Source organism: Lepidochelys olivacea (genome assembly GCF_965140295.1).
Source record: "Lepidochelys olivacea isolate rLepOli2 genome assembly, chromosome: 11".
Classification (NCBI taxonomy): Eukaryota; Metazoa; Chordata; order Testudines; family Cheloniidae; genus Lepidochelys; species Lepidochelys olivacea.
Window position 1 is genome coordinate 12,873,388 of NC_140421.1, and position 26,649 is coordinate 12,900,036.

At 43.8% G+C, this 26,649-nt stretch overlaps 1 protein-coding gene across 6 annotated transcripts in view; it reads right to left on the reverse strand.

The window, feature by feature from the left end:
• The window catches only part of MUC13 (mucin 13, cell surface associated), a 40,961-nt gene extending 14,879 nt beyond the window's left edge, over positions 1-26,082 (reverse strand). Inside the window, exons 1-12 of one of the 6 annotated variants that reach the window (XM_084642636.1) lie at positions 25,980-26,082; positions 17,451-17,486; positions 14,677-14,706; positions 10,450-10,503; positions 10,157-10,210; positions 9,864-9,917; positions 9,571-9,624; positions 9,278-9,331; positions 8,985-9,038; positions 6,744-6,779; positions 4,069-4,191; positions 2,138-2,244 (exon numbers count right to left, since the gene is read on the reverse strand). In XM_084642636.1, the coding sequence (XP_084498762.1) occupies positions 2,138-2,244; positions 4,069-4,191; positions 6,744-6,779; positions 8,985-9,038; positions 9,278-9,331; positions 9,571-9,624; positions 9,864-9,917; positions 10,157-10,210; positions 10,450-10,503; positions 14,677-14,706; positions 17,451-17,486; positions 25,980-26,037 (714 nt within the window). In that variant the 5' untranslated portion in view covers positions 26,038-26,082. The remainder of the gene's footprint in view (positions 1-2,137; positions 2,245-4,068; positions 4,192-6,743; positions 6,780-8,984; positions 9,039-9,277; positions 9,332-9,570; positions 9,625-9,863; positions 9,918-10,156; positions 10,211-10,449; positions 10,504-14,676; positions 14,707-17,450; positions 17,487-25,979) is intronic. The other 5 variants (XM_084642638.1, XM_084642637.1, XM_084642639.1 and 2 more) reach the window with 5 other exon arrangements.
• Positions 26,083-26,649: the final 567 nt, after the last annotated feature.

Sequence of the window (26,649 nt, forward strand, 5' to 3'; positions counted from 1 at the left end):
CAGTGGGGTGGGTTCAGGATGAACATCATTTCCCGCCCTGCCGCCTTGGCAAGCTGCGAACGGTGAGTGGAGTCTCAAGCCGTGGTAACTTTTCTGTGCCTCCATCTCCTCCCCATCTAGCCCTCAAACATGTGCACTGGAGCTTCCCTCCCCGCCCCCCCCGCCGCGTAAGGTAGGGGGAGGTTTCTCAGAAGCATTGGATAATGGAGGAATCCTTGGTAGCACAAGTCCAATGGAGGCTCACAGCTAAAGAGCATGTGCAGGACAGTGAGCCCAGGAGACGGTGGGGAGGCACATCCGCCCACAGATGTTCCTGTTCCTCCAGCAGATCACAGATATTCATGCGACTCTGGGAGGTTCAGTGGCTGAGCCCCCTTCTTATGGCACAAGGATGTGCGTGTGCGGGTACACTCATACACAGAGTCCATCTCTCTGGCTGAAGTACCCAGAGGAAATCCCACAATGGGAAACTCATAGTGGCTTCTGTTCCTAGACCTCTTCACACAGGTTTCTTAGCAGGAGGGGAAGATCTCTCCTCCCTTCACCAATCAGTGCGACATGGGGCACCAAGAAGCAACTCTTATAATGAGCAAATCCATCATCATAGTCCATTAAAGAACATTAGTATAATCACCCAGTATATCCCACTTCCCCAGGAAAGCTCTTCCAAGACTTCATTCAATGTTTATACAAAAGCACATTGTGTTTAACATTCCCCTCATTCATACTATTCATCTACTTATGGAACGGAAATTAGGACTCTTATTTAGGTGCCTAAATCCATATTTAGACATCTAAACTTTAGGCACCAATGTCTGAAAATGCTGGCCTTTACTTATGCTCATATGGTAGGAATACATTTTCCCATATAAAACTGTAACTTACTTTTACTCTTATTAATGAGAATTACTGTCTCAAACCTGCTGATGATGTTCAAATAGTTATCACTGAGTAGGATCATGTTTACTATGATGTACAAGTTATTCCAATCAAGGCATGAGGCCTACAAAAAGTACAGAATTTGTAATAAGAAAATAAATATGTATTTGTCCACCCTCCTTGTAGAAACATTTGAATTAAAAAAAGGGTGCAGATACAGCAGCCTTAGGACATAGGTGCCCAGAGCTTTAAAACTGTACAGATTCAAGGCACACAACAGAGGCTGGTCAGCAAATTTCCAGTTGAACAGTTTTCCAGCAGAAAATGCTGTTTTGTCAAAAAATTTAAATGTTTTGCAGGAACATGTTGATTTCTATGAAAGCTGCAATGGAAAAAGTGGAGATGGCGATGGAGTTTTTCCTTCTATCAGCCTGGGGGGGGTTCCCTCTCCACCTCAGACTTCCTCCTGTCGCCAGTTTGGGGGTTTCTCCATCCACCTCCCTGCCATCTTAAGTCAGCCGGGAGGAAGAAGCAGTGCAAGGGGACAGGGAGACCTGGGACAGGTGCCAGCAGCATTGATATGTTCCCAAATGGGAATTTTCCCTTTCATGGGAAATTCTGAAGTTCGACGTTTTGATCCAATTTGGAACAAAACAAAATCTTGCACACTTGGAATTTCCTGTGTGACAGAAATCCCATTTGTTGACCAGCTCTAGTATACAAGGCCAAATTTTGGTTTCTTATCTATGAAAGAAAGAGAACAATACTTCAGGCACAACCTGTACTGTCAAACTCAGTTTCTTATCCGCCTCTAGGCCCTGTCTTCACCACAGCCTGCCCCCAGACTGCATTCCCTGCACCAACTCTTCTTTAATACCTTGGAGAGGGTATCCAGCCTGCCTTTCTCTTAAAGAGATAGCACCCTGTCATAGGGTCTGTTTGTTTTACATTCTATGGGACTTTTTAATAAGGGAAGCAAGTAAGCAAATTAGGGGCAAATTCTGATCTCCGACACATACATGCAACTTCCACTGACTTCAGTAGGAATGATGTGTGTACATCTCTGAGGGTAGAATTTGGCTGTCATGTAAAGGAGTCTAGACTGATGTAGCATATCCCGTGACAGAGGTTGAAGAAGGTGTAAGTTATGCTGACCAAGACACCACTTTGAGGCCCCATATCTTCCTGCACATATCTCATTCCAGGAAGTAGATCTCAAGATTAAATATATATGGAAGAATTTTTTTAAATGACTCACAAAATCTGTGACATTTTTGTATAATTGCTTATACTCTGGAGAGTTTTCATGTGCCATGCTGTCGGTATACGGTGTTTTCAGTGTCAACTGTCCAGGGAATACTTTTCCTAAAAATAAAGCAGAGACATTAATTCATTACACTGCATTTGTAATAAACAGGGTTACAATGTTGGGTTATCCATGTTTTAGAGATGAGAAGCAACTCTGCATAAGATCTATATTTGCTAATTTTCTTCTATTGGAGGAGACAGGGAGGGATAAGTATTCACTTAACCAACCCTTATCAAAAAAGGGTTAAACCCTGCTATCAGTGGGCATGGAAGTAAGAGAAACTGATGTGGTTCTTCTACTAAAATAATGTTAAACTATGAGTGTGGCTCAACAAAAACAGGATATGTCCAAGTATTACCGCATTTAATGGCATAAGCCAAGATTTTCATGAATGGGTGCGTAGATGTCAACATGGGGTCCCCAGGGATCAGTTCTGGGTCTGGTTCTATTCAATATCTTCATCAGTGATTTAGATAATGGCACACAGAGTACACTTATAAAGTTTGCAGAGGATACCAAGCTGGGAGGGGTTCAAAGTGCTTTGGAGGATAGGATTAAAATGCAAAATGATCTGGATAGTGGATCAAAAGCTAAATATGAGTGAACAGTGTAACACTGTTGCCAAAAAAGCAAACATCATTCTGGGATGTATTAGCAGGAGTGTTGTAAGCAAGACATGAGAAGTAATTCTTCTACTCTACTCCGCACTGATTACTTCTCAACTGGAGTATTGTGTCCAGTTCTGGGCACCACATTTCAGGAAAGATGTGGACAAACCGGAGAAAGTCCAGAGAAGAGTAACAAAAATGATTAAAGGTCTAGAAAACATGACCTATGAGGGAAGATTGAAAAAAACTGGGTTTGTTTAATCTGGAGAAGAGAGGATGAAGAGGGAACAGAAGACTCACAGGGGACATTTTTCAAGTACATAAAAAGTTGTTACAAGGAGGAGGAAGAAAAATTAACCTTATCCTCAGCGGATAGGACAAGAAGCAATGGGCTTAATTTGCAGCAGGGGTGGCTTAGTTTGGACATTAGGAAAAACTTTCCAACTGTCAGGGTGGGTAAGCACTGGAATAAATTGCCAGGGGAGGTTGTGGAATCTCCATCATTGGAAATTTTTTAAGAGCAGGTTAGACAAACACCTGTCAGGGACTGTCTAATACTTAGCCCTGCCATGAGTGCAGGGGACTGGATTAGATGACCTCTTGAGGTCCCCTCCAGTCCTATGATTCTATGGCATATGGATTTTGGGGCAGATTTTCAAAGGTCTTGGTGTGCCCAAAGGTGTCTAATGATTGAAATCATGGGTGTTAGGTGCCTAACCTGCTTAGGCACTTCAGAAAATCCAGCTTGGTGCCAATCTGCATCTCTAGGTGCCTAAATAACTTTGAAAAGCTAGCCTTTGGGCACCTAAGTAAGAGGCCTAATTTCCCCAAATGCTGAGCACCCAGCAGCTCCTATGCAGTCCCACTTCAGCAGGACTTGGGTGGGTGCTCACCAGTTTGGAAAATAAGGCCATTTTTTTAGAAGCCTATTTTTGGCACCTGCTTTTTTAGTCTTGGCCATAAACATTAGCTTTCACTTACCCTGGGGTTTCCGTCTGCTTTTCATGTAATTTAATTCACACCCTTAGCCCTGTGGGAGTGCAGTTTTTTCTAGTGGGTTAAATCCTTTTGTTTCAATAATGCTTCAGGAGGTAAAACAGGTCAACCCAATGGGAACTATTTGCAGAGTAAAGTGCTACTCAGTGTGGGTCAGAGTGGAGGAGACTTGCCCAGACCATGTACATGTTCACTGAGAAAATTAGAATGAGTATAGAAAATGCACCATTGTCTGTGCAGTGGATTAAGAAAACAGATCACCAGCAGCCAACTCACCTTCCTGACATCTTGATGTGCTATAGTAGTATCCATATGGGCACTGGCACATATAACCTTGATATAGGTTAATGCACTTAGCATTGCCACCACACGGTTTATTTGCACAGCCCAGAGGTGCTTCTAAGAGGAAAGATATTGACACAGCTGAACAATGCACTAGACCAGGAGGATGGAAGCTTTTTCGTTTTCCTCCTGTTAAACTAGTCATGCCTCGAGAAGAGTCACACACTTAAACATGCCTTATGACAGTAGGCCAAATCCTCAGCTGGTATGAGTTGGTGTTACTCCATTGACTTCCATGGAGCTATGCCTGTTTACACCATCTGAGGATCTGGCCCAGTATGCAACAGTAAGGCCGCAGATGAATCATGATATGCAATAAATTCTAAACTGTTAAGTTTCCTCTAAGCAAACAAGGCCAAAAAGGACTCTAAGCAACCTGTCCCAGCTGCTCCTAGGTGGAGGCCTGGCAAGCAGCTCTGCGCACTTCCCCTGTCCCACCCCGAGCACTGGTCCCCAGCTTCCATGAGCCGGGAACTGCAGCCAAAGGGAGCTGCAGGTGGAGGCAGTGAGTGTCTCCCGCATCTGGCACCCCGCACCCACTCCTGTGCCCCAAGCTCCCTCCTCCACCCAAACTCCTCCCACAGCCTGCACTCCACACCCCGCTCATGCCCCAAACCCCTGCCAGCCCCGCGCCAACCCGACTATAAACCGGACTTTCAATGAAGATCAGAAATACCAGTTAATAGAGCTTTCCAGTTGGTGAAGTGCTGGATAAAACAGCTTTTACTCTGTGTGTGTGTGTGTGTGTGTGTGAGTGCACGCGCGCACTGAAAAGATAGGAAATTCCACAATTAAGGTTGCCTGTGCAACCTTAATTTAGCCCCTTAGTGCATATGCATTACAATACAGTTTTTAATTGCATGATCACATACTATTTTTTCCACAAGACCCCTGCCTCACTCAGTGCACAGGATGGATGGTGCTCACTGCACAGATGACTGTTACTATTACTTTTTACACTGAGAGTGTGGCCCAGGTGATATTTCCTGCACAATATTCATTCCCTGCTCTAAATATAGAATTATTAATTTCCTCATGGGCATCTCTATGGCACTCATCACTATTATATCTGAGTGCTTCATAAACTCTAAAGACCTTACCTTCCATCACTCCTGCAGAGTAGGGACGTATTATTATCCCATTTTACCAATGAGGAACTGAGGCACAAGGAGATTAAGGCCAAAAGTGTCCACTAATGTTGAGTGCTCAGCTTCAGACACTAAGGGCCTGATTTTTCATAAGAACATAAGAGCATAAGGACGGCCATACTGGGTCAGACCAAAGGTCCATCTAGCCCAATATCCTGTCTTCCGACAGTGGCCAACGCCATGTGCCCCAAAGGGAATGAACAGAACAGGTAATCACCAAGTGATCCATCTCCCATTGCTCATTCTCAGCTTCTGGCAAACTGAGGCTAGGGACACTATCCCTGCCCATCTTGGCTAATAGCCATTGATGGACCTCTCCTCCATGAATTCATCGAGTTCTTTTTTTAACCCTATTACAGTCTTGGCCTTCACAACATCCTCCAACATCATTTTAGAGTGCTTGGCCGTTTTATACCGCTCGATATTCTCAATGCACAGCTCCCATTCACTTCAGTTGCCATTTTATGAGCAGGTGAGTGCATTTCTGCAAATGCGACCTATAAAATACAGCACACACAGTTAGCAGACACCAGTAAAAAAATGTGGTTTAAGGGACTTGACCAGCATCACCCTAGAACTCTGTGGCAGAGGCAGGGATAGAATTCGATTCTCCAGGAGGCTAATTCAACCATTTTAACGACAAGATCATCCTTTCTAATGAGGTCCAAAGAGGCCTGTAAACAAATGTGGGTCCCACAGCCAACAGCCCCATTCACAACACAGTCTTGATACTAAGTGCATGTGATGGACCTGGTCTGGGAATGTGAGGCCAGGGTCTTGTGGAAAAAATATTAGTGATCATGTAACAAAGACTGTATTGTAATGCATATGCACAAGAGGGCCACATCATAAACTTGTTAGCTGCAGTAGCTACAAGATGGTAATAACTGAGAGAGATTGGAGGAAAAACCTGTTTTTCTTTCTTTAGTCAGTTTGTTTCCTTTTTCATTTGACAACACTTTGTGACTAGTCTGTCAGTGTTTCCCCTGTAGAGCCAGGCAATTCTATGTATGGGTGTCCCATTGCTAGAGGGTGATGGAAAGAGAGGACCTGAAGCTTCTTTTAAACAACTTTTATGAACTGACTGGGAGCTGCCCAAGGTAAGCGCCACCTGGCTGGAGCCTGCACCCTGAACCTCCTGCCCCAGGTCAGAATGCCCTCCCGCACCCCAAACCCCTGCTCAAGGTTGGAACCCCCTTCTGCACTCCTCCCTCTCAGAGCCTGTATCCCAGCCCTGAGCCCCCTCCCGGAGTCTGCACCCCCTCCTGCACCCCAGCCCCCTACCCCAGCCCAATGAAAGTTAGGCAGGGTGGGGGAGAGTGAGCGATGGAGGGAGGGGGATGGAGTCAGTGTGGGCGTGGCCTCAGGGAAGCCGGGGCAGCAGAGGTTTTTGGTTTTGTGCAATTAGAGTGTAGAGTTTTTGTATGTATGATGTCACTTCCATTCCATTCAATCTCTTACCTGTAGAAGATGCAGATTGTGTAGCAGAGGTATCTCCTGTAAAAGAATGAACATCTTACAATGCAAACCTCAGATAATTATTTTTCAACAACCTAGTTTTCTACAACTACCCATCCAAATCAAACTGATTTTTTAAAGGAAATTGTATCTACTTAAAAATCTCTCTTCTATCTGGAAACTTATTCGCTGCTGCATCTGCAAAATGGCAATAACAGAGAGATTGGAGGAAAAACTGTTTTTCCTCTATTTAGTCAGTTTGTTGCCTTTTTCATTTGACAACACCTTGTGATTAGTCTGTGTTGGGGGGGGCAGGGGTTCTGGGGGGCAGTCAGGAAGGAGGGGGCAGTGGATGGGGTGGTGGGGGGCAGTCAGGGGCAGGGATTCCAGGGGAGGTCGGGAACAGGGGGCGGGGGGGAGGGTCCTGGGTGGGGACGTCAGGGAACAGGGGAGGTTGGATGGGGCAGGAGTCCCGGGGGGGGGGCGTCAAGGGGCGAGAAGCAAGGGGGAGCAGAGGCACAGCCTGGCACAGCCTCCCCTAACCAGCCCTCCATACCATTTCTGAAACCCGATGTGGCCCTCAGGCCAAAAAGTTTGCCCACCCCTGGATTAGAGGAAAAAGCCCTATTTTTCTCTGTGTAGTCAGTTTCTTTACTTTGGGCAGTTGATAACACTTTGTGCCTAGCCTGTGGCAATGATTCCCCTGTAGAGTCAGACAATCAGTTCCACCCCCATTCTTTGTATGGGTGTCTGTAGCCAGACAGTCAGCCCCCCCCCCCTCAGACCAGCATTGCTGGAAACACAGGAGGAAGCAGGAACAGGGCACTTAACATATATTCCAGCACAGGCTTTGAAGCTGTGAAAGCACAGGTGTGCTGCTACAATGTGCCTCTGGGAACAGATACAAGGATTAAGCTCACAGCAGGCAGAGGCCCTGTGACAGACATGGCTCTTAGCCCCAACTAAATAGCGTGATGCACACACACCAACATCCTAGTTGGGAAAATATTTACCCTGATAAAAGAAATGTCCAGTAGTCGACACTTATTGTTTCTCTCCTTTGCAAGTGTAAACTACTCTTGTGAAAGCTGGCGTCACCCCGACAGACCAGCCTCAATTTGGCATAAGAAAGGAGAAAGAGAATAAAGGAGTACAGAGGTATAAGTAGGGGACCTACAGCACCATGATTTTTGAGTGCTTTTCACTATCTAGCTGCTGGTCAGATAAGTGACAGCCTCCCAAGGCTTCTGCAGCTAAGAGGGTCCCTACGCCTTGTCCCTTATTCGTCTTTCCGCGGAATTGAGTGACCGATCCTGGCTTGGCACCGCTGGAATCGAGAGATGCAAGGAGGGTAAGAAGCACCCACACCTGATCTCCTATCTTTAGTGTACACATATTTTGAAATAGAGCTCTATATTTTGTTTTCTTTCTTTGGGATTGTGGCTTCAGTTTTGTAACTTGTTTGTGTGTGTAACATCTCTACATTTAAATAAGTAGGCACTAGCAATTTTGTAACCACATGATTAGAATCTAGCTTAATAAATTTTGGTAACCATTTATGCATAAGCCTGACTTGTTTTCTCTGGTTTACTGTAAAGCAGCCAACACAATTAAAGAACCTCAGCCGTTTTGGCTCTAAAGCCTGGCCATTAGGTGAGAGTACTAAGAGCCTAGCGTTGAGTTGTGCCGCCTCCACGGGGCAAACTCTTGGGGCACCTGTCAGTCAATCCTGGCTGCCCGCTGCGAAGGAGCTCTGAGCTCTAGCAGTTAAAGTCACGGGTGTGGAGAGGCTCTTAGTGCTGCCATTGGGGCACCTGTCAGTCAGTATTGACTGCCCGCTGCGAAGGAGCTCTGAGCTCTAGCAGTTAAAGTCACGGGTGGTTAGGACCTTGGGGCATCCGTCAGCCTAGCCCGGGCTGCCCGCCGCGAAGGGACAGTGCGTCCTAGCGGTTAAAGTCACGGATGGTATAAACGGGCATAGCTGGCACCTCACCAAACATCCTTGGCCGTCGGCTAACAGTGTCCCACTGCTAGACGGGACGAAAATGGAGGACTTGAAAGCTTCCTTTAAACACCCATTATAAACTGACTAAATTTGAAATTGATGTCAGCTACTCCGTTGAGCTTCACAATTAAATCATCATCTTTATCAGTTATATTTTACAATTCTTTTCTGTAGCAAAGTATTTTTGATTATGATTTTAAGATATATACTTATCAATCAGCTCCATTCTTCCCGCTTACCTGTCATAGTTATGGGTGCCTGGGTAGTGGTGGGTCCCTGGGTAGTGGTACTTTCTGTAAAATAAGAAACAAATCTTTAAATGCAAGCCACACTATGGCATCCTAGTAAATATATATAGACATTAGACCTGACCTGACTAAATTTGAAATTGACGTCAGCTACTCCGTTGAGTCTTCACCATTAAATCATCATCGTTCTCAGTTATATTTTACAATTCTTTTCTGTAGCAAAATATTTTTGATTATGATTTTAAGATATATACTTATCAATCAGCTCCATTCCTCCCGCTTACCTGTCGTAGTTATGGGTGCCTGGGTAGTGGTGGGTCCCTGGGTATTGGTACTTTCTGTAAAATAAGAAACAAATCTTTAAATGCAAACCACACTATGGCATCCTAGTAAATATATATAGACATTAGACCTGACCTGACTAAATTTGAAATTGACATCAGCTACTCCGTTGAGTCTTCACAATTAAATCATCATCATTCTCAGTTATATTTTACAATTCTTTTCTGTAGCAAAATATTTTTGATTATGATTTTAAGATATATACTTATCAATCAGCTCCATTCCTCCCGCTTACCTGTCGTAGTTATGGGTGCCTGGGTAGTGGTGGGTCCCTGGGTAGTGGTACTTTCTGTAAAATAAGAAACAAATCTTTAAATGCAAACCACACTATGGCATCCTAGTAAATATATATAGACATTAGACCTGACCTGACTAAATTTGAAATTGACATCAGCTACTCTGTTGAGTCTTCACAATTAAATCATCATCGTTCTCAGTTATATTTTACAATTCTTTTCTGTAGCAAAATATTTTTGATTATGATTTTAAGATATATACTTATCAATCAGCTCCATTCCTCCTGCTTACCTGTCGTAGTTATGGGTGCCTGAGTAGCGGTGGGTCCCTGGGTAGTGGTACTTTCTGTAAAATAAGAAACAAATCTTTAAATGCAAGCCACACTATGGCATCCTAGTAAATATATATAGACATTAGACCTGACCTGACTAAATTTGAAATTGACATCAGCTACTCCGTTGAGTCTTCACAATTAAATCATCATCATTCTCAGTTATATTTTACAATTCTTTTCTGTAGCAAAATATTTTTGATTATGATTTTAAGATATATACTTATCAATCAGCTCCATTCCTCCTGCTTACCTGTCGTAGTTATGGGTGCCTGAGTAGCGGTGGGTCCCTGGGTAGTGGTACTTTCTGTAAAATAAGAAACAAATCTTTAAATGCAAGCCACACTATGGCATCCTAGTAAATATATATAGACATTAGACCTGACCTGACTAAATTTGAAATTGACGTCAGCTACTCCGTTGAGTCTTCACAATTAAATCATCATCATTCTCAGTTATATTTTACAATTCTTTTCTGTAGCAAAATATTTTTGATTATGATTTTAAGATATATACTTATCAATCAGCTCCATTCCTCCCGCTTACCTGTCGTAGTTATGGGTGCCTGGGTAGTGGTGGGTCCCTGGGTAGTGGTACTTTCTGTAAAATAAGAAACAAATCTTTAAATGCAAACCACACTATGACATCCTAGTAAATATATATGGACATCAGACCTGACCCTAACTCAGAGAACTGACATGAAGGTTTTAACTTCCTTGCAAAAGGAAGATGTGCTGTTCTTGACCGTTTGTTATGGTAATGTCCCAAATATTAACATATACATTGAATGTTCTCATATTATACTCCTGGGGGCATTCTGCACTAAAAATCAAAAATTCTGCACCCAAAAATTAAAAATTCTGTGCACAATATTAAAAATTCTGCAAGTTTTGTTTGTCAACATAATGCTACACAATCACACCAGTTTCAATTATTTTGGTAATTAATTTCAAAATACCTGCCAGCAAGTATGTCTGTAACAATACAGACACACACATTAATTCCCCCAGGAGCAGAGAGTTAAAGAAACCATCTGACAACCCAGTTTCTGTTTCTCCGCTCCCTTCACTACCACTCCCGAGCCCAGCCATGACCACCCCTCACCCACCCCAGACATCTGCACCTTTCCTCCCCCAGAGCCCAGGGATCCAGAGGGAGAAACAGCCTGATGCTTGGTCCCAGTTTTGGACTGATTTTTCTGTGCACTGCTCTCTCCTTCCCTCAGGGCATGCTCAGAACTGCAGCTGCCAGGAACTCTCTAGTTCCCTTCCCCTCACCTCAGCATAGTCTTCTATGTGCGAGCTGGGCTCTGGCAGGTTCAGTAGCCCCTAGTGGCAGCTAGTAGCATTGAAGTCCATTTCTGTGGGGGAAAGGAAATTCTGTGCGCATGTTAATTTCTGCAAAATTCTGCATTGCGCAGTGGCACAGAATTCCCCCAGGAGTAACGTTAGGATAAGATATATTCATTGAAAACACTAAGGGGCATCAGAGGAAACAAACCCTAGGATTGTCAGTGCCATGTGTTCAGCAGCAGCTGCAGCAGGTTGGCAGACCCCAAAGAGCCGTAGCCTCCTTGCAGATCATGCTAGTGCCCCACGATGAGTTGCTCAGTAATAATGATTTTTCTTCAGCGTCATAGCTGTGCCTGATGCTTGAAACATCCGGTGTACTCATCCCCACTCCACTCCTATTCCTTCTGCTTACCTGACATGGCTGTGAAAGCTGCAGCAGAACCTCCTACCGAAGAGCTAACTACATGACATCTCTGGAGATCAGCTCTGATTTTTACATACATAATATTCCAGGTGAGTAGCCCATGGGAGTTAGAACTCCCTACAAAGTGAGAGATGGGATGTTCTTGTCTATTTGTTATGCTTATGTTTCAAGTGTAAACATTTAAAGTACCCGTGACCAGGTTTGTGGACAGCTTGTTTATCAAAACCACAAGGAAGATTCAGCCGGAACAAAGTCCTGCTCCTATAGCACCAAAGACGAAATTCACCAGGTACTGTGTTGACTTACCACAGTGATATTATCACTATTATTTAGACGAATAATTCTTTTCCACAGAACTATATTTGTGCCTGGTGTTTTTATGCCTTTGACATTTTTATTCCTTCTGCTTAGCTCTTGCAACTGCAGAAGGTGTGGGGGAGATACCTCCTATATATGATTTCTGTCACCTTTTAACAGAAACCTCACAACCGCAGTCCAGTAAACATATACTGACGCAGGGACCCTACCAACAGACACATATGGAAATACATATCAGTACTTTTAAAGGAACCTCCACCAGCTTAAAAATCTTGCTCATGGCTGACATACATGTTACCTGCTATCGTTACAAAATGGCTACAACTGAAAGACTAGTGCAGGGAAAATGTTTTCTCTGTTTAGTTTATTTACTCCATATATTTGACAGCACCATGTGTATAGTCAGTTTCACTATTTCCCCTGCATAATTGGTTTCTTCTTTTGTTTATATGGGTCGCACACTACTACAGAGTGAGGAAAACACAGGAAACACAATTTTAACTCCACAGAATTTGGCCAGGTGGCACAGGGACTTATATAGGTTCTGAAATTACTGTAAAGTCATGTTTTTAATTGACTGGATTTCAAGTGAGTAATGTGCTCTTTGATATCACCAGCAAATGTACTGGCTATTTGATAGCCACCAAACATCCATTTGGAATTTTAAAGAGACATTGTACATTTAAAAATAATATTGGTTTCTTACTCCCCACCACTTACCATTACATGGAACGCTAACTTGATTGTTTTTGAAAGTGTTCAGAAGGGAATACTTTGGGGTCAGAGTCAGGTGGCACGTGATCAAGACTTGTTACTAAATTTGGTCTGATTAGCTTCCCCAGCATAGGCCAGGTACTGACGGTGAGTGCGACAAGAACGCTGAGCCGGTGTTTGATACTCCAATGAATCACTCCAGGGGTGGATGATGTTTTGCAGGTTGAGCAGACCAGGTTCAGGAAAGGACTTAGTACCTGTGACCAAGTCTTGGCCTTGACCACCTTTATCAAAAATAGTTTTCAACAAAATCTAAAGACAGAAAGTCTTCCTGGATTTGACCGCTGCTTATGACACGGTTTGGGGCAGATGCCTTCTGTGTAAACTCTCTCGAGTTGCCCTGCTTTGAGTGGTTGAAGTTGCAGAGCTCTTCCTCCAAAATAGGCAGTTCAGAGTACACATGGGCAACTGTTGCAGTTCCTGGAAATGTCAGATTAACAGTCTTCCTCAAGGTTCATTTCTTTCACCAATACTGTTCGATGTGTTTATCAGTGACTTGCCAACAACACTCTCGTGCAAGCTTATCTATGCCGAGATCAATCTGCCGCAGCTATCAAGCTCAGCCCTTCTTAGAAACGGACCAAGTCCAGAATGATATGAAGCTCATGGCAGACTAAGCTCCTGCAGCCAAGCTTTTCCAAGACAGTTTCTATCCTATTTCATTTGCATAATGCAAATGCAAGCCACAAGTTAAATACTTTTTTAAATGGCCAACACCTGCAGCACAACTCAAACCCGGTTTGCCCTCAGCGTCCTATTGGATAGATCATTGACGTACTGCAACCACTTGAAGGCAGCAGCCAAAGTTAGTACTCAGAATAACTTGCTCAGAAAACTGGCCGGCTCACCCTGGGGTGCAAGCAGCCAGACACTTAGAACATCAGTCGTTGCCCTGTGCGATTCAACAGCAGAGGACTGTGCTCCTGTCTGGTGTTGCTCGTCTCACACGAGGCTGGTTGATGTAGAGCTTAACAAAGCTATACACATTATTACCGGGACTTTACAGGCAACTCTGTTGCCGTGGCTGCCAATACTTAGTAACAAAGCATATTCGCTGTGAGGGAGCTTCCATCATGCTCCTGGCCAAGATCCATGAGAACAGCAACTTGCCTCTGTACTCAGACCTCTTCAACCACCCTCCAGTTCGCCTGTCTTCTAGCTGCCCTTTATGGTCTCTTCTGCCATATGACGATGGAAGTCGCTTGGTGTGACGAGTGGTCAGCAACAACTACCATCAATCACATTCTCGTCACCAACTGAACCATCCGTCCACCAGGTTTTCACTTGCTATGGTACCTGTGATCATCCCTGAACTGGTTTCAAACAGGACAGGGCAATTGTGTGGCCAGTCTCTTTAAATGGGGTATTTCTAATGACCCGCTACGTAGATGTGGTCAACTTCAGACTATGTCGCATATCCTTGACTATTGCCTGCTGACTTATTTCTACGGGGGCTACTGGCTCTTCACCAGGCTGATGACAATGCGATCAAATGGCTGGGCACACTGCGCTTACGTTGATGATGATGATCAGAGGGGGGAAAATATAATATTTTCTTCAGTTCTTGTTTTGGTTTGTTTGTTCACTTGGGACTGCACTTTGTATACAGTCATTTTCGCTGTTTCACTGGGATAACCAGTAAATGCATCAGTTTCCCCCCCTTTGTTTTTGTGTGGGTCTTTCACAGCAATGGGGGAGAGAAAACATCTAGGAAAATGTGATTGTAAAACCATAAAAACTGTCAGGGGATTCAGGGGCAGGTGTACTTGAAACTATATTTAATATATATTTGAAGTTGACTATCCATTACGTAGCCAATACCCTTCTAATATCACCAGCTATTGATATTAGTTTAGCACAGTTATATTACTGTCACTATTGTTTCTTATCCACTATTAGCTTTTAAAGCAGTGTATTTCCGCACAGTGATTTTAAATTTCAGATTGAGTGGTTCTTTCTGCTTACCTGTTGTGGCTGGAGTAAGTGTGGTAGAGTCTATAAAAGATAAAACGTCTTCAAATGTAAATCACAGAAGAACAGTCTGGCAAATATGTATTGACATGAGCTCTGATTCTTACTCAGGCAAATCACCCTGGGAATTGGGGGTGCTAGTATGTGAAAAATGCCGGTTAACTAAGAGGGAGGGAGTTTGGGTGTGGGAGGGGCTGTGGAGTTGGGGTGTGGGATGGGGTGCAGGTTCTGGGAGAAAGTTTGGGTAAGAGAGGGGGTGCGGCGCTGGAGGTTGGGGCATGGGATGGATGGGGGCACAGGTTCTGGGAGGGAGTTTGGGTGCGGAAGGGGCTGCGGGGCTGGAGGTTGGGGCATGGGATGGGGTGTGGGTTCTGGGAGGGAGCGCAGGGCTGGGGGTCGGGGCGTGGGATGTGGGCTCTGGGAGGGAGTTTGGGTGTGGGAGGGGGCTTTGGGTGCTGGATCCAGGTGGCGCTCACCTTTGGCAGCTCCCTGCAAGAGGCAACCTGTCCCAGCTGCTCCTAGGTGGAGGCCTGGCAAGCAGCTCTGCACAGTTCCCCTGTCCCACCCTGAGCACTGACTCCCCAGCATCCATGAGCCGGGAACTGCAGCCAATGGGAGCTGCAGGTGGAGGCAGTGAGTATCTCCCGCATCTGGCACCCTGCACCCGCTCCTGTGCCCCAAGCTCCCTCCTCCACCCAAACTCCCTCCCACAGCCTGCACGCCACACCCTCTCTCCTGCCCCAACCCCCTGCCAGCCCCGCACCAACCCGACTATAAACCGGACTTTCAATGAAGATCAGAAATGCCAGTTTATAGAGCTTTCCAGTTGGTGAAGTGCTGGATAAAACAGCACGCGCACACACACACACAACCTATAAAACACTACATAAAAATGTTAAGGTATAAAAGTCAAGCACTGAAAAGTTAGGAAATTCCACAATTAAGGTTGCCTATGCAACCTTAATTTAGCCCCCTGGAGCATATGCATTACAATACAGTTTTTAATTGCATGATCACATACTGTTTTTTCCACAAGACCCCTGCCTCACTCAGTGCACAGGATGGATGGTGCTCAATGCACAGATGGCTGTTACTATTACTTTTTATACTGAGAGTGTGGCCCGGGTGATATTTCCTGCACAATATTCAATCCCTGCTCTGAATACAGAATTATTAATTTCCTTATGGGCATCTCCATGGCACTCTTCACTATAATGTCTGAGTGCTTCACAAACTCTAAAGACCTTACCTTCACATTCCTCCTGCAGAGTAGGGACATATTATTATCCCATTTTACCGATGGGGAACTGAGGCACAAGGAGATTAAGGCCAAAAGTGTCACAAGTGTCCAGTAATGTTGAGTGCTCAGCTTCAGACACTAAGGGCCTGATTTTTCATAAGAACATAAGAGCATAAGGACGGCCATACTGGGTCAGACCAAAGGTCCATCTAGCCCAATATCCTGTCTTCCGACAGTGGCCAATGCCATGTGCCCCAAAGGGAATGAACAGAACAGGTAATCACCAAGTGATCCATCCCCTGTTGCTCATTCTCAGCTTCTGGCAAACTGAGGCTAGGGACACTATCCCTGCCCATCTTGGCTAATAGCCATTGATGGACCTCTCCTCCATGAATTCATTGAGTTCTTTTTTTAACTCTGTTACAGTCTTGGCCTTCACAACATCCTCCAACATCATTTCAGAGTGCTTGGCCGTTTTATACCGCTCGATATTCTCAATGCACAGCTCCCATTCACTTCAGTTGCCATTTTATGAGCAGGTGAGTGCATTTCTGCAAATGTGACCTATAAAATATGGCACACACAGTTAGCAGACACCAGTAAAAGAATGTGGTTTAAGGGACTTGACCAGCATCACCCTAGAACTCTGTGGCAGAGGCAGGGATAGAATTCGATTCTCCAGGAGGCTAATTCAACCATTTTAACGACAAGACCATCCTTTCTAATGAGGCCCAAAGAGGCCTGTAAACAAATGTGGGTCCCACAGCCAACAGCCCCATTCACAACACAGTCTTGATACTAAATGCATGTGATGGACCTGCTCCGGGAATGTGAGGCCAGGGTCTTGTGGAAAAAATATTAGTGATCATGTAACAAAGACTGTATTGTAATGCATATGCACAAGAGGGCCACATCATAAACTTGTTAGCTGCAGTAGCTACAAGATGGTAATAACTGAGAGAGATTGGAGGAAAAACCTGTTTTTCTTTCTTTAGTCAGTTTGTTTCCTTTTTCATTTGACAACACTTTGTGACTAGTCTGTCAGTGTTTCCCCTGTAGAGCCAGGCAATTCTATGTATGGGTGTCCCATTGCTAGAGGGTGATGGAAAGAGAGGACCTGAAGCTTCTTTTAAACAACTTTTATGAACTGACTGGGAGCTGCCCAAGGTAAGCGCCACCTGGCTGGAGCCTGCACCCTGAACCTCCTGCCCCAGGTCAGAATGCCCTCCCGCACCCCAAACCCCTGCTCAAGGTTGGAACCCCCTTCTGCACTCCTCCCTCTCAGAGCCTGTATCCCAGCCCTGAGCCCCCTCCCGGAGTCTGCACCCCCTCCTGCACCCCAGCCCCCTACCCCAGCCCAATGAAAGTTAGGCAGGGTGGGGGAGAGTGAGCGATGGAGGGAGGGGGATGGAGTCAGTGTGGGCGTGGCCTCAGGGAAGCCGGGGCAGCAGAGGTTTTTGGTTTTGTGCAATTAGAGTGTAGAGTTTTTGTATGTATGATGTCACTTCCATTCCATTCAATCTCTTACCTGTAGAAGATGCAGATTGTGTAGCAGAGGTATCTCCTGTAAAAGAATGAACATCTTACAATGCAAACCTCAGATAATTATTTTTCAACAACCTAGTTTTCTACAACTACCCATCCAAATCAAACTGATTTTTTAAAGGAAATTGTATCTACTTAAAAATCTCTCTTCTATCTGGAAACTTATTCGCTGCTGCATCTGCAAAATGGCAATAACAGAGAGATTGGAGGAAAAACTGTTTTTCCTCTATTTAGTCAGTTTGTTGCCTTTTTCATTTGACAACACCTTGTGATTAGTCTGTGTTGGGGGGGCAGAGATTCTGGGGGGCAGTCAGGAAGGAGGGGGCAGTGGATGGGGTGGTGGGGGGCAGTCAGGGGCAGGGATTCCAGGGGAGGTCGGGGACAGGAAGCGGGGGGAAGGGTCCTGAGTGGGGACGTCAGGGAACAGGGGGGGTTGGATGGGGCAGGAGTCCCGGGGGGGGCGTCAAGGGGCGAGAAGCAAGGGGGAGCAGAGGCACAGCCTGCCCTAACCAGCCCTCCATACCATTTCTGAAACCCGATGTGGCCCTCAGGCCAAAAAGTTTGCCCACCCCTGGATTAGAGGAAAAAGCCGCTGGCTGGCACGGCTCTGTTCCTTAGCTCAGCTTGGGACCCTGCCTTCTCCTTAGTTCGGCCCCACTCTGTCCGACCCAGGCAATTCCAGCTCACACAGGAGGCCATGGGGGGTTCCATCCTCTGACTCCCTGTTTAGCCTGCCTGGCCTGTCAAGCAGGCTGACCTGGAGTGTTGCCCTCTCCACATTGTTCCCGGGAACTGTCAGTCTCAGGGTTCTGATTTCCCATCAACCCTTCCCCTTTTAGTACTGGGAGCTAGCCAACCAAAACACCCCCATTGAATGTTAGTCAGGGAACAACAATCCCCTTACATATGTGCGAGGTGGGCTCTTCCAGGTTCAGTAGCCCCTAGTAGTGGCTAGCAGCTGCAGCAGGTTGGCAGACCCCAAAGGGCCGTAGCCTCCTTGCAGATCATGCTAGTGCCCCACGATGAGTTGCTCAGTAATAATGATTTTTCTTCAGCGTCATAGCTGTGCCTGATGCTTGAAACATCCGGTGTACTCATCCCCACTCCACTCCTATTCCTTCTGCTTACCTGACATGGCTGTGAAAGCTGCAGCAGAACCTCCTACCGAAGAGCTAACTACATGACATCTCTGGAGATCAGCTCTGATTTTTACATACATAATATTCCAGGTGAGTAGCCCATGGGAGTTAGAACTCCCTACAAAGTGAGAGATGGGATGTTCTTGTCTATTTGTTATGCTTATGTTTCAAGTGTAAACATTTAAAGTACCCGTGACCAGGTTTGTGGACAGCTTGTTTATCAAAACCACAAGGAAGATTCAGCCGGAACAAAGTCCTGCTCCTATAGCACCAAAGACGAAATTCACCAGGTACTGTGTTGACTTACCACAGTGATATTATCACTATTATTTAGACGAATAATTCTTTTCCACAGAACTATATTTGTGCCTGGTGTTTTTATGCCTTTGACATTTTTATTCCTTCTGCTTAGCTCTTGCAACTGCAGAAGGTGTGGGGGAGATACCTCCTATATATGATTTCTGTCACCTTTTAACAGAAACCTCACAACCGCAGTCCAGTAAACATATACTGACGCAGGGACCCTACCAACAGACACATATGGAAATACATATCAGTATTTTTAAAGGAACCTCCACCAGCCTAAAAATCTTACTCATGGCTGACATACACGTTACCTGCTATCGTTACAAAATGGCTACAACTGAAAGACTAGTGCAGGGAAAATGTTTTCTCTGTTTAGTTTATTTACTCCATATATTTGACAGCACCATGTGTATAGTCAGTTTCACTATTTCCCCTGCATAATCGGTTTCTTCTTTTGTTTATATGGGTCGCACACTACTACAGAGTGAGGAAAACAAAGGAAACACAATTTTAACTCCACAGAATTTGGCCAGGTGGCACAGGGACTTATATAGGTTCTGAAATTACTGTAAAGTCATGTTTTTAATTGACTGGATTTCAAGTGAGTAATGTGCTCTTTGATATCACCAGCAAATGTCCTGGCTATTCACCATTATATCATCAGTAGTTGCACGTGTTATTTACAATTATTTTTCAACACCCAAGTTTTCTAGCGCCACATGTTTAAATAAAACTCTGGATTTTTAAAAAGAACTTCCATCTACTTAAAACCTGCTTCTATCCAAAAAAACTTGTTACATGCTTTATTTGCAAAATGGCTTTGACAGAGAGATTTGAGGGGAAAAAAATCTATTTTTCTCTATGTAGTCAGTTTCTTTACTTTGGGCAGTTGATAACACTTTGTGCCGAGCCTGTGGCAATGGTTCCCCTGTAGAGTCAGACAATCAGTTCCACCCCCATTCTTTGTATGGGTCTCCCACTCCCTAGGCGGTGACGAAAACGGAGGACCTGAAAGCTTCCTTTAAACACCTTTTATAAACTGACTAAATTTGAAATTGACGTCAGCTACTCCTTTGAGTCTTCACAATTAAATCATCATCATTCTCAGTTATATTTTACAATTCTTTTCTGTAGCAAAATATTATTGATTGTGATTTTAAGATTCATACTTATCAATCAGTTTGACTCCTCCCGCTTACCTGCCCTATTTATGGGTGTCTGGGTAGTGCTACTTTCTGTAAAATAAGAAACAAATCTTTAAATGCAAACCACACTATGACATCCTAGTAAATATATATGGACATCAGACCTGACCCTAACTCAGAGAACTGACATGAAGGTTTTAACTTCCTTGCAAAAGGAAGATGTGCTGTTCTTGACTGTTTGTTATGGTAATGTCCCAAATATTAACATATACACGGAATGTTATCAGGTTATACTCCTGGGGGCATTCTGCACTAAAAATTGAAAAATTCTGCACCCAAAAATTAAAAATTCTGTGCACAATATTTAAAAATTCTGCAAATTTTGTTTGACAAAATAACACTACATAAACCAACCTGCTGCAGCTGTAGGAGTTGCAGTTGATGAACAAATGAAAACAAATATCCACATCACTAGAATATTAGGATAAGATATATTTATTGAAACCACCAGGGGGCATCAGAGGAACAAACCCTGGGATTGTCACCGCCATGCGTTCAGCAGCAGCCTCCTTGGAGTTGCAGCTGATGAACTAAAGAAAACAAATATTCACACCACTATAACAGCGGACATCGGCTCTGATCATAACTCGGGCAAGTAGCACATGGGAGTTTTAACTTCCTAGAAATTGGGAGATGTGATGTTCTAGCCCAATTATTATGCTCAGGCTCCAAAAGGTAACAAGCATTGGTAGGACAAATTTATCTAAATCCTTAGGGGGTATCCGTGGGGTCACCACTTGGGACCTTCAGAACCAAGGGTGAAATTCACCAGCTACTCCACAATTTTATGAATACAACCAATAAATATATTATTTATTAATCATTACTATTTGTCTACATCATATTTGTGCTTGTAAGCCCCAGAGTGAGCAATCTCTACTGTGCCTCCTCAATTTCAAAACCCAACTTGACAATCTGATTAAAACATAATTTATATATAGCCCTCAGGTCTGATCCTTACTCAGGGAAAAATCACCTGTGGGAATTTTAACTTCTGAGCAATAGGACAAGTTCACCAGCTATTTGCTGGATCTTCACCTTTGGGGTTGTAAGTTAATTGGGGCTCGGATGGTCTTTTTGTTCCATCCGTACAGCGCCTAGCACTGTAGGATCATGGTCCATGATAGGGGCTCCAAAGTCTACCACAACACAAATAATTAGATAAATCAATGTTACCAACAGATTAAGTGTTATTTATTATCAATAATTATTTTTCTACAGCATCATATTTGTTCCTCCTTCCTTTAAGCCTCGTAGTATAGGCAGGGCAGGCAGCACCTCTTCTGATTAAAGTTGCTAAACACTTCTATTATAGGACCTTGTTTTCAACTGCTTGTAACTTTGCCAAACTTCAACTGTTTGGACTGAAATTTTCCATGCTGGGTAACTGCCTCAGGCTGAATTCTTGTGGACAGGAGCCAGGGACTGGGATCAGAAATGGGACTGGCTGGATAAAAAGACTGGGACAAAGAGCCAGAGGCCTGGGGAGGTGATTGGACAAGGACTCCAGGGAAGGATTCTGGGACCTGAAGCTTCCTTTAGATGTATTTTATAAATTAACTAAATTTCAAATTGACAGTATCTCTTTAATATTATCAGCTGGTCTGTTGGTTCTACACAATTAAATCATCTTTGGCATTATTTACACTTTTTCAATAGAAAAATATTTGTGACAGGTGATTTTAATACTTATCAATAGGGGTGGCAGAATTCAATTTTTTTAAAATAATTTTGATATATAATATAGATGTTTATTTTTAAGCTTTTTAACATTTTGGATCATTTAAGTTTTCACAGGTCGGGGAAGTAATGGGGCTGGTGTCAAGAAAGCTTTTAATGACAGCAGGTGGTAAGATTAAATAAGTAAAAGTTTTATAAACCATAAAAACACACTGTTATCATTATGTATCAAAATATATGAAGTAAATATTCTTATATTAAACTCTAAGAAGGTCTCAAGTAGCATTTTTTTTCTTTGCTTATCTGTACATTTCAACTAGTATAAAAGGAAATATTTTTTCTGGTTTGTCTATTTACGGTGAAATTGAGGTTTACCAACATTTAGCAATAAAAATGTAATCCTTCCAAGCCTACTAATCAGTTAATTCCATTCCTCCTGCTTTTCTGATCCTAACTCAGATAAATAGCGCATGAAAGTAAATTTCCTTGAAAATGGGAGATGTGATGTTCTTGTCCATTTGTTATGTTAATGTCCCAAATATTAACATGTAAATTAAATGTTATCACAAGTTGCAATAATATATATTTATTGAAACCACTAGGGGACATCAGTGGGAACAAATCCTGAGATTGTTGTCAGTGTTAACATCTAAAGTAAATGTAACTGTAGATTGAAATAACAGAGTTCTCTAAATTACCAGATATCGTGTGGGAAGAAAATATGGTACTATCAGCACCATTACCTTCCATTTCTTCTGCTTAACTCTTGGTGCTGGGGAAGGTGTGGGTAGAAAGAAGTTTTATAAAAGAGTAAAGAACTCCTAAAATGGAAACCTCACTACAACAATCTGGTAAAGATATATTGAGCAAGGGACAGACTCAGTCCAGATTGAAGCTAAGGACAAAACTTCTGTAAGAACAGGCTTTTCTTTTGAAATTACCATGGAATGAACTTGTCCCCATACTTGATTAACATTACAAATGCTAACATGTAAACTACAGATTAACACATATTTTAAAAAATCATATTCTAGTTCCCGTTTGAATTTGAGGAAGATTGACTTAGGTCTTATCCTGTTCCTGCTGAAGCCACCAGCAAAACTCTCCTTGACTTCAGTGGGATCAGGCCCATAGTACATTTTATTTAAAAAATGGTCCCGGTCTGAAAAGTGACTAATGAATAATAACACCTTTTCACTCAGCAGCTCCTGTGTCTCTGGACAGCAAACCATGAAACACCTAAATCAGTAGTTCCTGTTGGAAGTCTGCTGTATGTTCCTGTTGCAGGGGCAAAACTTGACTCTAGTTTTATCTGTGCAGCTCTGCCTTGTGTGAGCAAAACAACCCTTAAACAAACAAACAACCTTATTGTTTTTTCAGACCCAGATGTGAGTTTGCAGTGCTGAGTTGGGAATGGGAGTTTTCAGTTGTAAACTGACCACATTTGGTAAGGAGCCACTGAGTTACAATAAACATGGTACCCTATTATGCTATTTGTACAGTCAGGTTTTGGAGTAGAATTTCACTAGAGAATTTCAGCCCTTTTAGGTATCCTTAACTGTTGAATTTGATGAAAATGTGGTATTGTTTGGGTCTAGAAAAAAGGAAAATAAATCTTAATAGGCATGCTGGTAAATATATTATACTGACATAGGCCCAGATTCTGATCTCAGTTCAACAGATTCTGGGGAAAATTGTTCCCCATTCGTCACGGTAGTACCCACACTCACTTTCACCCCAATGTTCTAATTTCAAAGCCATGCACGTAGGTTGCCAGTGAAAGTGAGCTAGTGCGGGGTCCCATCTGGGATACAGGAGACCACTAGGCCTGCTCCAAAGAAGCCCTGGCCTGGGATCCTTTCAGAAGCTGAGTACATCCTAGCAGCAATTGCAGGCTAGAAATGAAGCCAGTTTGCAGCTTCTGGGGACAAGCGATCCACAGGAGAGGAGTCTGGACCATGGGTAAGACTCAACTGAGAGGGGAGGAGAGGGACCTGCCCCTTTTCCCTCCCGCACTCTCTGCCTGGAAATTAGGAAGAGACATGGTGGGGGAGCTGCTGGGACTGTTTTGGAATTCCAACTGGAGAGAAAGCAGGCGGTGACCACACCCCAAACTGAAGAGGGAGGTAGGAAGTGGTCCTGGGAAGGCTGGTCAGTGCACCAGGAAGAGGTGACTGAGACATTCCTGGTCTCTCCCCTTTGGGCCCTGGGTCCCCCTACTTACCCCTCTTTTCCCTCTCCCCTGTCTGTCTGGGAGAGCTCTGGGGCACCAGGGAATTGATGAGCCATGGTTGGCCCATTGGTCCTGTTGGCTTCTGATTGAAACCTGCTACAGGAGGCTTAATATAGGTTTTGTCAACAAGATAGCCCACACTAGTGAGTTTCAGTCCCTTATTTTAATGAGCAGCCATCTGATTTCAAAAGCAACAGAATTAGATTAGATTTGAGGTTTGTTGGCTTAATTCCCAAAGAACAGGTGCTTTGCATTCTCTACAGGATTCACTTCCATATGTATTAACCTTAACCTGAAGGAAGGCCATACCCCTGTGTTATCAGCACCAGCTACTGCAGACAAAGATTTCCATTAAACCTCGTCTAGACTCCACAAGGGTGGAGGAGGTTTTACATATTTAAAGGTAAATTTAAGGCTCAAGCACAATGCCAAATGGACACCCATGGAGACTGAAATTATGCATTTAGCCACAGAACTGGTTCAGAACAGACAACAGCTTCCCACTGCCTTCCCTGCATGCTTGCCAATCAGCTCCTCCTCGTCCCTCCTAGTGCCTCCTGTCCGCTGTGACTCAGCTGTTCAGCGGCATGCAGGAGGTGCTTGGGCGGAGGAGGAGTGAGGGCAGGGCGTGCTCAGGGGAGGGGTTGGAATGGGGCAGGGGGCGGAATGGGGGTGGGAAGAGGCAGGGCTGGGGTGGGGACTTGGGGGGAGTGGGGGCAGGGCCTGGGGCAGAGCAGGGATTGAGCACCCCCTGGCAACTCATAAAGATGGCGCCTATGCATGAGGTATTGCTGCCCTGAAACAACTCAAAAGGATTTTCATTTAAAAATTAAAGATTTGGGAACAAGCACAGCAGTTCCCATGTCTCTATGCTTATAATATATATTTATAGGTCATTGGACTGTTCGCTATTCATGTTCGTACAGTGCCTAATACATTGTGAGTGCAACTGGAAATTATAATAATACCACCTAGCTCTTATGCAGCACTTTTCATCAGCAGATCTCAAAGCAATTTGTGATGGCATTGGAAGAAATGAATGTGTCACAATGACTGGTTTATCTAATGCATTGTGTGTGTATCACCATAGTCACTGAGATTGTGTCCTCCTCTCACATTACTCTAAAGCAGTGAAGACCTTCAGACAGCTGCCATCCAAGCACCTGCTCTTTCCCACCCCTCCTTTTTCTCCTACATTAAAAGAAAAATCAGGAAGGAAGGAGTTAAGGCTGATCCTCTGTCTCATGTTTATATCAGTGGCAATGCTCCAGTCAAATAAAGTAAGTTAAAGATTGACTCTCAGCTTTTACTTTGCAGATTCCTGGCTTTTGTTGATTTGATACTTAATTAGATGTAACCCTGGATATCAGATACATATCCCTGGCCCCTTATCATTTATTGTGTACCCAATCCCAAGCCTTCAAACTCAACGGAAAACTCCCATTGACTTCAATGGGGCAGGATCAAATCCTGGGTGAATCAGATGGTGTGGAGCTGTTTTTTGTGAAGATTATTCTTTCAGGGATTAAGTGTTTTGCTGAAATAAGGGACACCTACAGCACTCCGTTCTCCTGGAGCTGAAGTTGAATAGTTACTTATTTACTAATGAAAATAGCCCTGCTTCTTATCTTTTCTAATGAAGGGTTAATCTCTGTGCTCCAGTACATAGGTCATACAAACAGATTGATGCACTAAATTAATTTAATCACAAACAACAATGTTTTTGTCTGGGTCTGTGAATGGGTAAAACTTGGTTTCAGTTAAATTTTTCCACCCCTTAATTAATCAGAAACTAGAAGCGCTAAAATGTAACCATTCTTCTGCTGAATATTGCGTTATTTTAGGAACCATCTTAGTAAATGCACCACTAGGAAAATGTTATCCATTCCCTGTGTAGATGAATTGGGTTGTTATTTAATAGTCCCAGAATAGAAGATAGCGTTTCTTACCTGACTTGGCACAGGAAGCAAAGCTAAGCAGAAGGGCGAGAGATACGTAGCCTTTCATTTTTGAGGCTGCTCTCAGGTAATCCTACGAGGAAGTGGTTTCTCTCCTTATGTCTGCTCATTTAAAATTGTTCTAACGGGTACAGAGTTCAACCTCTAACTGACGTCGGAATTGCAAATGGCAGCAAATGGATGATGTTAATTTATTTTAGCTTCCTCTTTAGACTTTGAGACAGACTGATGCTAGCTTGCTTAATACCAACAATTAACTTGCTGTAAACTGACGGCACTTTAAGCCTCAGCTCATAATTGCATTAGTCATATAAGCAAATGATTCTTTCCATATGCTCAGTGGGATACAAATTCTAGGCCAAGACATACAGAAAAGTAAAAGGTAACAGAAAACAGCTGGCGTTTGGAAGCCACAGAAATGGGAGTTGGATTGAGCCTGAACAAAGCAGATTTGTGAAATAAACACTCTTTATCCTCAACTCCTGGCAAGATGAGTGTTAGCATAACCAACTGTCGACATAATCGACTGTGGGGTCAATTATAAATTTCTTTGCTGCTGTTTAAGGTTTGAAGTTGCTCTGCTAGGCCTGTAGGACTGGGTTCAATCTGTCTAGAAGGCCTTTCCTAAGAATGCATAAAGCTTAGCCTCGAGGCCTGAGTC